This window comes from Netta rufina, assembly GCF_964035555.1.
Source record: "Netta rufina genome assembly, chromosome: 28".
Classification (NCBI taxonomy): Eukaryota; Metazoa; Chordata; class Aves; order Anseriformes; family Anatidae; genus Netta; species Netta rufina.
The window spans coordinates 5,815,490-5,826,442 of NC_140152.1; the positions used below are offsets into that span (position 1 = coordinate 5,815,490).

A 10,953-nucleotide genomic window follows, 5' to 3' on the forward strand; every position below is an offset into this window, starting at 1 on the left:
TGCTTTTGTTCCTTTTTATTAGGAAGAAAGTGAAAACAGTGTTAAATACATCTCTTTACTGATAATTTACAGCTGGTTCTGCAGCAGAAAATCGGTGCCGTTAAATCAGTAGCAGTAACAGGGGAGCAACACCGAGCTCTGGCCTTTCTCCCTTGCCCTGGGCCTCCAGGGCTGGCAGGCACCTGGTCGTACCCCTGCCAAATCCCCTAGGTCGGGGAGTGCCTGGATCCCTCCTCCCCAGCCCCCCCTTCATGCCGCAGCCCCTGTGCCCCCCAGTGTGTCACCCCCCTGCCCCAGCTGGGTTCTGGCTGCTGGGAGAAGAGGGGAGGGAGCAGGAGGGCAGCGAAGCAGCTCCTGCCACAGCCAGGTGGCCCAGGCGCAGGGCGGGTCTGGGCCCTCAGTACACCACCTCGTACACCGTGGCCTTCTTGTCGCCAGAGCCCGTGACAATGAATTTGTCGTTGACAGAGATGTCACAGCTCAGCACGGAGGAGGACTCTTTGGACTGGAAAGAGGAAGCAGTGATGAGGGTCAGGGGGTGAGGGCAGGATGGGTGCAGACCCCCTCCCCGCTCCGCCTCCCCCAGCTCACCTGGAAGATGCTGGCACCATAGGGCGTGCGCCAGGCATTGAGCAGGTTGTCCTTCCCTGTGCTCACAAACCACTTCCCTAGGACAGGACACAAAGCACGGTCTGCTGGGGGAGTGGATCTGCAGGGCGCCAGCGGCTCGGAGCCTGCACTAAGCAGCCCCCAGCCCACGCAGGCACCTACCGCAGGCAGCGAACTTGAGGGAGAGGACGCAGCTCTCGTGGAGGTGCAGCTGGTACTTGTCAGGCTTGCTCACGTGCAGGATCTCCACGTTGCTGCTCTCCATGCCCACCGCCAGCCACTCACCCGTTGGGCAGTGCCCCAGGGAGAAGATCTGGGAGCAGGGAGGTCAGGCAGGCAGGGCCCAGCCCCGCGGGGCTCATCCAGCCCCGGTCCCTACCTGGGAGCTGAAGTCGTGCTGCTGCAGCTGCCGCCCTTCCCGCAGGTCCCAGCACCGCACCGTGTTGTCCAGCCCCCCCGTCCACAGCTTGGTGCCATAGTTGGAGATGTCGATGCAGCTGGCACCATCTGTGTGGCCCTGGAACTGCCTGTGGGTGTGGGTAGTGGAGGAAATTGTGCGAGGCTGCTGCTGTCAGGGCTGTCTGTCTGCTCCCCACCCCCACCCAGAAGCCATCTTCTCCCTCACTGACCTCTCCTTGTGCCCCAGACCCCCACGCACCTCACCATGGTCTGGTTCTGCAGGTCCCACACCACGATGTTGCCGTCGCTGCAGCAGGAGAAGCAGACTTTGGCATCGGGGCTGATGGCCAGGGCGTAGCAGGCAGGGGCGGAGGAGGTGAGCTCAGCCTTGATGCGGGGCGTGGGGGCTGCCAGGTCCCAGATGGACAGGGTGCTGGCCTCCCCCCCCACGATCAGGCTGCGGCCGTCGGGGAGCAGCTTGCAGGAGCGGATGTAGTTGTCACGGTTCTGGATGGCAAGCACAGGAACCAGCAAGTGAAGAAGGAGCCGATGGCTGCAGCATCACAGGCATGGGGGGGACCGAACCCCCTCCATGCTAGCAGGGGTGCATTCCCTCCCCTCCTCCCCCCAAAAAATAACAAAACACTTGCTGCCCCCCACATACCAAGCAGTCCAGCTGAGCCACGGCCGTCTTGGTGCCCGGCTGCCCCACGTCCCACACCTTCACGCAGCCCTTGCCCCCGGTGTAGACGTGGCGCGTGGAGTTGCTGATGGTGACGGCGCAGACCACCTCGCCGTGGGCCAGGGTGTGGAGCTGCCGCGCGTGCCGGGGGATGCCAGAGCCCAGGAGGGCGTCAGGGGGGAACGGCACCGGCTGCATCTGCCCGTCGGCGCTGACATGGAAGGAGTAGGCACTGCAGGGGGACAGACGGGAGAAGTGAGCAATCCCTGAGGGCGGCTGGGGTGCAGGAGCTGCGTTCTCCCCTCAGCCATGCTCCCACTGGGCAGGGGGCACCTGCAGCGGTCTGGCTAACAGGGCTGCAGTCAGCTCTAATCAGCCAGCTCCTTGTTTGTCAGTAAACAGCTGGAATGAAACAAATGCATTGGCCACAGCTGTGGTGTGAGACCCCCGCCTGCCCCTCGCTGCCGCAGCCACACTTACGGCTTCCCTGCAGGGACAGTGCAGAGCGATGCTGGGAGCGCGGAAGCCCTCAGGTGAGGATGCGACTCGAAAGCCACCTGCATAAAGGGGCACAGGCTGAGCAGCGGGCTCCCGAAAACACAGCCACAAACATCCAGAGTCAGTGGGGGCTTCTCAGGGGGCACTGCAGCCTCCAGTGCCCAAACCAAGCCCCCTCCCCAAGCAGGGACCCCATCTCCGTGGACAGCCCCTGATGAGCTCCCTGCAGCTGCATGGGCACCGTGGGGACAGGCACCAGCAAGGGGCTGTCCCTCGGCAACTTACCATCGGCGAGCGTCCGTACATGACGGTGCTGCTGACCTGCGGCGGGAGGTGGATGCCCACGTACATGCCGGGGGCCGCGAGCTCGCCATTGAGGGCGGCATGGGGCAGCAGCCCAAAGGAGGCGGCGAAGGGGCTGGAGATGCTCAGGGGGCTGCGCAGAGCTGCAGGAGAAGAGACGCGGCCGCTGGGCCCAGCCCACAGAGGGAGAGCAGCGCCCAAAGGAAAGGGTGCCCGGCCCTGAGCCCAGGGAGAGCCCCTGGAGGAGGAGGAGAAGGAGGAGGAGGAGGAGAAGGAAAGCTCGGGCCTGGGCAGCAAAGGGGGACGGCCCCTGAGCTCCACCAGCCACGGGCCTGGCACACGGGTCCGGAGAGCAGAGGGCCGCATCCTGCTGGCGCCTCAGCACGGCCTCGCCCCACCGCCAGCCCCACCAGGCCCCCGTGTCCCTGCCACCGGGGCTTTGGGGCTTACTGAAATCGATTCCAAGTCAATTTTTGCTAAACCTCTGTAATTTTCCAGCCCAGCCAAGGGATTAACATCTCCACTCTGGCTTTAGTTCACCCCCCCACCGTGCTATCTGTCCTCCTTCTAACACCTCCTGTGCCCTTTGGCTGGCCAGGGGCCCAGCCCTCCCCCAGGCCTCAGCCCTCCTCCTCCTGAAACGTCCTGAAGGATGCGAGGCAGGAGGAGGGAGCGTGACTGGCCCAGGATCCAGTGAATCTCCACCACCGCTGAACCCCCGTCCTTGTGCTTTCAGGACGTGGCAATGCACCAGTGCGCACGTTCGCTGTGGTTTGGTAACACGGAGCCAAACCGCTCACCCCAGCCCTGGGCACTCACCGGTGCTGTCCATGGCCGGTGCCTTGGCTGGAGGCTGCCGGAGGAGCACAGCTGAGCTCGGCCCCAGGCCAGGTGTGAGGGCATCGCGGGGCGGAGGGGACACGGAGGACATGGAGGCTGGGGGGTCCGGCTGCAAGGCAAAGGAGGAGCAGCCTCAGCTGCCGGCAGCACGGCCCCAAGCAAGCCCCTGCGGAAAGGGGCCCCTTGGGCACGGCTCCGCTGCTCCCCACGGGACATTGCCCTCGCCTGGGGGGGCCCAGCCCAGTGGCAGGGCCAGGGACAGCTCGGGAGTGACCAGCCTCTCCCGTCCCCACGGCCTGTTCAGTCCTCTCTTTTTTCATGCCTCTCCTATTTCTTCTTCTTTTTCTGCCTGGGGATTTTGTCGACACCAGCAAAAGAAAAAAAAAAATTAATAACAGAGCAAAGCTGCGTGCTGTGCTGGCAGATTGCTCAGGGCGCTTTGTCTGCTCTAATCCGATTGTCCTGGGGAGCAGCCGCTCGCTGCTCCCTGCGCCCGCAGCCGGCTCCTGACCCCAGGGCTGGCAAGGACAAATCGCTTCGGGCTCCCTGCAGCGGCCGGGAGGGCCGGGGGTGACAGAGCTGGCCCTCCCCCTCGCTGATGTTTCAATCTGAGAATTGGGCCAGTGCTTGGTGAGGGGGAAGGGAAGGGAAAAAATAAAAAATAATAATAAAAAAATCAATTGCTCAGAGCAGCTCTGGGGAATCCTGCAGGCAGCCAGATGGAAAATACCTGCAGAGCTGGGCCCTCGCCTAGCAGACGATTAACCTCTCCCGCCGGCACCAACCTCTGCCCCCCGTGCTCAGCATCGAGCACAGCAGAGCAACCCCATCGCGAGCCCTGCTGCCCCACAGCCCGTGCTGCCCCAGTGCTGCCCCTTACCAGCCGCTGGTCCTGCAGCCGCGGGGGGGTCCCACTCTGGCTGGAGGCACCGGAGGCACCACCGGAGGCAGGGCTCTGGGGCACGTCCCGGGCTGGCGGGAGCTGGCTGCTGGATGCCTGACCGGGGCTGCTGGACTCAGAGCGGGGGTCCTGGGGAGAGAAAAGGGTCTTCAGGGAGCGGGAGGCTGCAGCCCCTCTGCACGGGAGGGCAGACAGGAGCAGCTCCAGAGGCGAGGCCGCCTGTCAGCTCTTGCACTCCTATAACCATTCAATTAGGGCTGTGATTTTTATCACCGCAATTACACCACTGAGCAGTTTTTAATGTGCCATTTTCTGCAGAAATCCCAGCTGATGTTCCTCCCAGAGCTTATATTTTCTTGGGAAGTGACAGGAGGAAAAAAACAAACAAACAACAACAAAAAAAAAATACACACACATGTGCTGTCCCTCCCCAGTCCTCCCTGGGAGGAAAAGGGATGTCCCCCAAAACATCACCTCTGCCAAGAATATCAGGGCTGGGCTGCAGCACTGCTGTACCTGCCTGGGTGGCTGGGGAAGGCTGCAGCAGCAGGGCCTGGCAGCTGCACTGCTGCCTCCTGAGTCCCCTCAGTTTGCCCCTGCTCCCACCACCACCACCACGTGCGTGAGCAGCGAGCCCAGGTCCCTAGGGCGCCTGCCCTGGCTTCCCGCGGGATGCTGCAGGAGAGGCACCGAGAGGCTGCAAAGTGGAGCCAGGTCTGTAGCTGGCAAAGCCAAGCTCTGGCTGGCACAGCCCCAAGCCCCCAGCACCGCGCTCAGAACCAGCCTCGGCTGGCAGGAACGCATCCAAGCAGGGCTGGCACACGCCCTGGCTGGCTGCTCCAGCACAGGAGCCCAGCGAGCCCCGACCTCAGCAACCAGTGTCCCGAACCCAATGCTCAGAGCTTGAGCCTGGTATCCAGCAAGGCTTCGGTACCTGCGGCAGTCTGGGCTTACCTCATCCACCACCAGGTTGCAGTCACTCTTGTCCCCATCGCTATCCTGCACAGGGGAGAAGCCCAGGAAGGCTCAGTCAGGGGTGCAAGGCTGGACGAGCTCTAGCCCTGCAGGCGGCTGCCCACGCCATCCCTGGGGGTTTTTGGCTGTTTTCACGTCTCCTTGCAGGATTTCTGCACCCTGGGGCTGGCAGCGATGCCCCTGCACCCGCACACCCGCTCTGCAGCACTCACATCATGCCCAGCCGGGTCCCTCTCCTCCCGTTTCCGCTTCAGCCCTGCGCCCCCCGTCCGCTCCTCAGTGGGGGGGCTCTCCGGAGGGGACGCTGAAACGCTCTGAGCAGCAGAGGGGAGGTGTGAGGGGTGGCACAGGGGGAACGAGCCAAGCCTCAAAGGCTGGCACCGCGTGCTGCCCCGCCGCAGCCTCCTGCGGTGACCCGGGGAGGCTCCGTGGGGAGGGGGGGGGGAGGGCAGCAGCTCCAGGGGGCTAAGGACTGGCTCCGTGCCCCCCCGAGGCGCTGCCATGACTTACTCGGCCGGGGCTGCGCTCTGCAGCCCGTGCAGCAGCAGAACCAGACAGGTCGGCACCGGCAAAGCAGAGCAGAAGGAAAGACACTGTCAGTGGTGGGGCTGTGCACCCCCAGCCTCCACTGCAGCACACCCCCACTGCCCACGGACCTTGCCCCGCGCCCATTCACCCATCACAAAGCCCCTGGCGCTGGCTCCTTGGTGAGCGCTCTGGGAACAGGGCACTGGCAGTGCTGGGTGTTGCTGGTAACTTGGCCTGGGCCTGCCAGTAGCATTCACAGAACTGATTTAACAATGATTAAATATTGATGATGTTTGTAAAGCACTTTGTGATCTTGATAGGAGGAGGCACCAGAAGGATGAGGAATTAGCACTGTTTACCAAGCACCAAGTTCTCAGCATGGCCGTGTGTTCTGGATGCCCTCCTGCAGCCCCCTGCCTCCCACGATTTCTCCCACAGGTGTAGCACAGATTTTCCTGTAAAGCCTCCACTTTGGCCTATGGATACTTACCTGGTGTAAGCAGGAAGCGTTTCTCTGTGGCAGGGGTCTCACACCTGCCCAGCTGCCCCTTGGAGGGGGCACCCTCACACTAAGAACACCCAGGGTTGCAGGAGGACCCAGGTCCCCAAGGGGACGGGCGCAGACCCTGCTGCACACACGGCCACCCCCCGCGTGCTCCCGGGAGCCATCACGGCAAGGCAGCCGTTCCCTTGGCCAAAAATAGAGCCAGCCTCCCAGGGCTGCAGATACTTAATTAGCTGGGTCTGTCACTCAGTGCCTGCCGCTCCTCCTGGCCCCAGGGAGCGGCTGCCAGCATCAGGGAGCCCTGGGGAAGAGGCAGAGCAGGCAGCAGAATTCCTCCCGGCACGCGCGGGCACCTCTGGGCTGTCCGCCCTGCACACATTCAGCCAAGCTCAGAAGGGCTGATCCAGCTGTGCTCGGCCCCTCACCTCTGCTCTCCCCATCCTGGGCTCTGTCCTCCTTGGCAGCCAGCTGCGACTGCGCCATCAGTGCCCCCGAGAGGGCCAGGAGCCCCGCGGCGCTGCTGGCCCCGGCCAGGCTGGGCAGCTGCACGCTGGAGGGGTGCGGTGTCAGCGCCACGGGGGGGACGTGGTGGGAAAGCTGCTGTAGCTGCTGCTGCTGGAAAAGAGCAAACGGTCCTCGATCCTGGGAGGAGGCGGCCGTGTGCCAGACACGCCTGGTGCCCCAACACGATGAGATGAGCGCAAGGCGGGGACCAGGCAGGGAGCAGCCATCCAGGCTGCACGGCGGGGTCACAGCACCTGCCCCTTCCCACCCAGGGCACCGCAGGTGTCCCCTCCCCGTGGACATGATCCCTGAGACACAGCAGAGGACCCGAGCTGGGCTCCCCCTGCTTTGGTCCAGGCTGCCGGGGACGATCCCGCGAGCTCTCCACCATCTCCACTACCCAGCAGCAAACCCCAGCCACCACTGGAGACCAGCCCTGGGCTTGTCAGAGCACTGAAGACCTTCCCCCATCATCACAGCACGTTGCCTGGAGCAGGACAGAGCCTTCCCTGCCGGGCAGCACAACTCACCCCGACGATGCTGTTGAGCTCCGCCATCGTCACCTGCTTGGCGCGCTCCACCGCCTGCAGGACCTGCTGCTGGTGCTGTGACCAAGAGCACGGGGATGGAGGGCACTCGGCGCTGCCGGCTGGGGCACCACACGGCCCCGCGTCCTGCCCAGCCGCCCTGGGGCTCTGCAGACCCCTGTTCAGCCTGGGTGCTGCAGATTCCCCTCGCTGCCCATCCGCGCTCGGCCTGGCCCAGGTTCGCCCTTTGGGTGCACGCCCCCCACTCACCTCCTGCGCCAGGAGCGGTAGGATCTGCGCACAGATGGCATGCAGCCTCTTGACGATCTCCGCCTGCAAGAGGAGGCAGCTTTCAGCACAGCCACAGGGCTGTCAGCCCCTCCAGCCCCCCAGCGGGGTGGCCGAGCACCCTGGGGACACAGGCTGCCCCTGCGCAAATCCTCCCTGCAGGGATTTCCTGAGCTGCTGCCAAGGGAGGGCCGCCGCCAGGGCTGCGGGACCCCCCCCAGCTGCCAGGTCCTCCCGGACACACGGGAGGGAACCCGACTCCCAAACGCCTGTGGAGCCGGGCCAAGCCGAGCTCTGCGCTCAGCCCCTCGCATCCAGCTGGCTGCGCTGAGCCCCAGCCCGGCGCGGCTTCGCGGGCTGCCGCAGGCTGGCAGGGAGAGCCGCCAGCGCTGGCGCGGGGCCACCAGCATCCTGCTTCCTCTCCCCGAGCACCAGGCTCGGTGCCAGAGGGGAGCGGGGGGGGCACAGAATTCACACAGCGATGCCGGGCCCCCCCTGCCGCCCCCACCCCCTCTCCAGGGGACCCCACAGGCGCTACTGGGACACCCGCCCGCACCTCGGCTGCCCCTGTCCCAGCGGACAGCAGCAGAGCAATGCGGAGGGCCTGGGGCACCTTCCCCAGCCAGGGAAGCCCCCAGCCCCCCCACGGCAAAGAGCCTTTCCTGGGGAAGGGGCCGAAGCCTCCAGCCAGGCCCCCCAGCCACGTTTCCCAGGGAAAACCTGACCCTCCCCTCCCAGCCCACGAACCCAGCCCGGCTCTCGCCAGCAGAGGGATTGGCTGCTCTGAAGTGTTTTCTCATCTCAGGTTTCCTACAATCTCTGACAGCCTTGCAGAGAGGTCAAACCAGGCACAAAGCCGCACAAAGCCGCAGAGAACAAAGGGAACATTTACAGGCTGCTCCCTGAGGCTGCCTGCGCCCCAGGGAGGGCACAGGCTGCCCCCCCAGCACCCAGGTCACCCCCAGGTCCCCACAGCTGCTGCTCCAGCCCCCGCCCTTTATCCCCCTGCACCAGGAGTCCCAGGAGACAGGGACCCCCGGCTCCAGTCACCCCCTGCCCAGGCAAGGCCTAGAGTCGACTCAGGGCAGGGGGCTCACCCTCCCCAGCTGCCTGGCCCCATGCGACCAGGCCACCTCTGGCTCCCTGCTCCGCCGGAGCTCGGAGCGCACGGGGCCAGCAGGAACGTGCTCGAGGGCTCTGTGAGCCTTCCTGCTAACAAAAGGAGCAAACTCGGAGGGGCTGAGCCAGCTGGAGGAATATGGCAGTTGACTTGCCACTTTGTCAGGCATTGGTCCAAACTAATTTCCCTGGCAGAGAGCCCGTGATGACTGGATTGATAAATCTGAAGAGGGAAAGCAAATTAACGCTGGAACAAAAGGGGAACCAGGGAAGGGTGAAAATACTCCTCTGGCTTCAGGAAAGGAAAAGGGGATTAAAAAAAAAAAAAAAAAGAGAGAAAAGAAAAGAAAGACAATCCATTTGCCTCTGGGCTCCAGCTCTTGCTGCTTCCTCCACGCTCCCTCCTGAGCCTGGGGCCCCAGGGAGCTGCAGCCGGGAGGCGCCTGCACGGGGATTTGGGATCCACAGCCACGCTTTCAGAAGTGCTTTGGGATGGCAGGGAGCAAGCCCCGTCCCAAGGCACCTGCAGAACTCAGCACTGCATGACCTGACAGCGCTGAACCCCTCTGCAGGCCAGACCCTTGCTCAGAGCTGTGCCGTGCCCCGCGGTGCTGCAGGGACGGGGCAGTCACCGTGCTCCCGGCAGCCTCCCCCCCCTCCTCCTGCTCTCCTCCCTGCTTACCTGCTTGTGCATTTCGATGTTCAGCCCGTAGGACATCTCATAGTACTGAAAGCAAAGTCACAGCAGAGCCAGCTCAGGAGCTGCCCGGGGCTGCCAGCCCCCCCCAGCCCTGCTTCCCCAGCCCAGCTCCCCACTGCCACCGCAGGTCCCAGCTTCCCATGGCCCTGGGGCCTCCTGTCGCCACCCCCCCTCGCTGTGCCGTGAGCCCGGTGCAGCCGCCCCGACGCAGCTCCCCCCCTGCGGGCACCCTGGCCCCAGAGATGGGGCTGTCATCGCCCAGGCAGGGGGCTGGGATCTAGGGGATGGGATGGGATGGGGATGGGATGGGTTACGACCGGGCCCTCCAGTGTGCCAAGTGCTGAAGGAGAGGGAATTCTGCTCTGTCCTGCAGCTCCCATCCTCTTCCCCTCCTTCCCACAGCCACCCCCAGCCCGCCCTGCCTGCAGCTCCAGCTCCCCGTGGGCCCCCGCAGCTCCCAGAGCCCCTCCGCGGGAGAAGCAGGACAGGGGGCTCGCAAGAGCCCCGAAATTAAAATAAATAAACAAAAAGAAACGTCCCCCCCCCGGCACAGCTCCGGGCTCAGGCGGCACGGAGCGGCAGCTGCCGCCGGGAACCGCGACCGACACCGCCCGGCCCCTGCCCCCCGGGGCAGCGCCCAGGAGAGCCGCAGCGAGGCGCCCCCGGCAGGAGGGGGTGGGGAAGCCCCCGGCCCCCCCGGGGCAGCCTCGGGGCGCTCACCATCACACAGTGCCGCTGCAGCTCCGTCCTCTCGCTCACCAGCTTCTCGCATTCCAGCTTCAGGCTGCAGAGGGGGGGCCGCGGCCTCGCTCACGAGCCCCCAGCCCCCCGACCCCCCCCCCTTACCCCCCCCCCCCCCCATCCCCCGGGCTCGGGGAGCTCCGCGCGCCCCCGCCTCCCCCCTGCCCCGCGGGGCTCCCCCCCCCCCGGTGGCGCTGCCCCGGGGACCCCGACCAGCGGCGGGGCCGCCCGAGGGGGCCCCGCTCCGCGCCCCCCCCCCGGGTCCCCCCCGCGCCCCCGACCTGTGGCACTGCGCCTGCAGCAGGCGGAACTCCTCCTTCAGCCGCTCGCAGGTCTCCGGGACCGAGAACTTGAGGGGCCGGGAGGGGGGGGCGGGGGGCTGCGGACACACCGACACCGGCCCCGGCCGCTGCGTGAGGCCGCCCCCGGCCCGGCCCCGCCGCCCCCCGCGCCGCCCCCGCGCCGCCCGGCCCCGCTACTCACGGGCTGCGGGAACATTCTGGGGGCGCCGCCCCCGCCCCGCCGCCGCCGCCGCCACCGGGGGCAGCCCCGGCTCCGCCGCCTGCGCCGCGGGTGGGCGGGGGCCGGCGGGGCCGGGGCCGGGCGGGGCGCGGCCGGCGGGCGGGGGCCGGGGGGGGCCGGGGGGGGCCGGGAGGGGCTGCCCGGGGCTGGCGGCCGGCGGCGGGGCCCCCATGGGGCGGGGGGGAGGGGGCCGGGGGAGGGGGAGGGGCGGGGGTTTGGGGGGGCCGGGGGGGTCCCCGCTCGGCGGAGCCGCCGCCGCCGCCGCCCGGCCGAGGCGCGCTTAAGGTGGCGCGGCCCCGCGGGGGGCGCCGG

At 66.2% G+C, this 10,953-nt stretch overlaps 1 protein-coding gene across 3 annotated transcripts; it reads right to left on the reverse strand.

Moving 5' to 3' along the window:
• Positions 1 to 54: 54 nt before the first annotated feature.
• Positions 55 to 10,702, reverse strand: TLE2 (TLE family member 2, transcriptional corepressor). 3 transcript variants are annotated; one of them, XM_084302844.1, is made up of 20 exons: positions 10,603 to 10,649; positions 10,401 to 10,498; positions 10,099 to 10,162; positions 9,361 to 9,405; positions 7,542 to 7,604; positions 7,275 to 7,349; positions 6,666 to 6,852; positions 5,718 to 5,734; positions 5,420 to 5,521; positions 5,187 to 5,231; positions 4,212 to 4,361; positions 3,311 to 3,440; positions 2,474 to 2,634; positions 2,171 to 2,247; positions 1,673 to 1,922; positions 1,268 to 1,515; positions 989 to 1,136; positions 772 to 922; positions 592 to 668; positions 55 to 505 (listed from the first exon to the last, which is right to left on the reverse strand). In XM_084302844.1, the coding sequence occupies exons 1-20, from the start codon at positions 10,615 to 10,617 to the stop codon at positions 398 to 400; spliced, it is 2,211 nt and encodes a 736-aa protein (XP_084158970.1). In that variant the 5' UTR covers positions 10,618 to 10,649; the 3' UTR covers positions 55 to 397. The 3 variants fall into 3 exon arrangements, with proteins under 3 accessions (XP_084158970.1, XP_084158969.1, XP_084158971.1); XM_084302843.1 differs by having other exon boundaries at positions 6,666 to 6,855; XM_084302845.1 differs by lacking the exon at positions 10,401 to 10,498 and having other exon boundaries at positions 6,666 to 6,855; positions 10,603 to 10,702.
• Between the last annotated feature and the right edge of the window lie 251 nt (positions 10,703 to 10,953).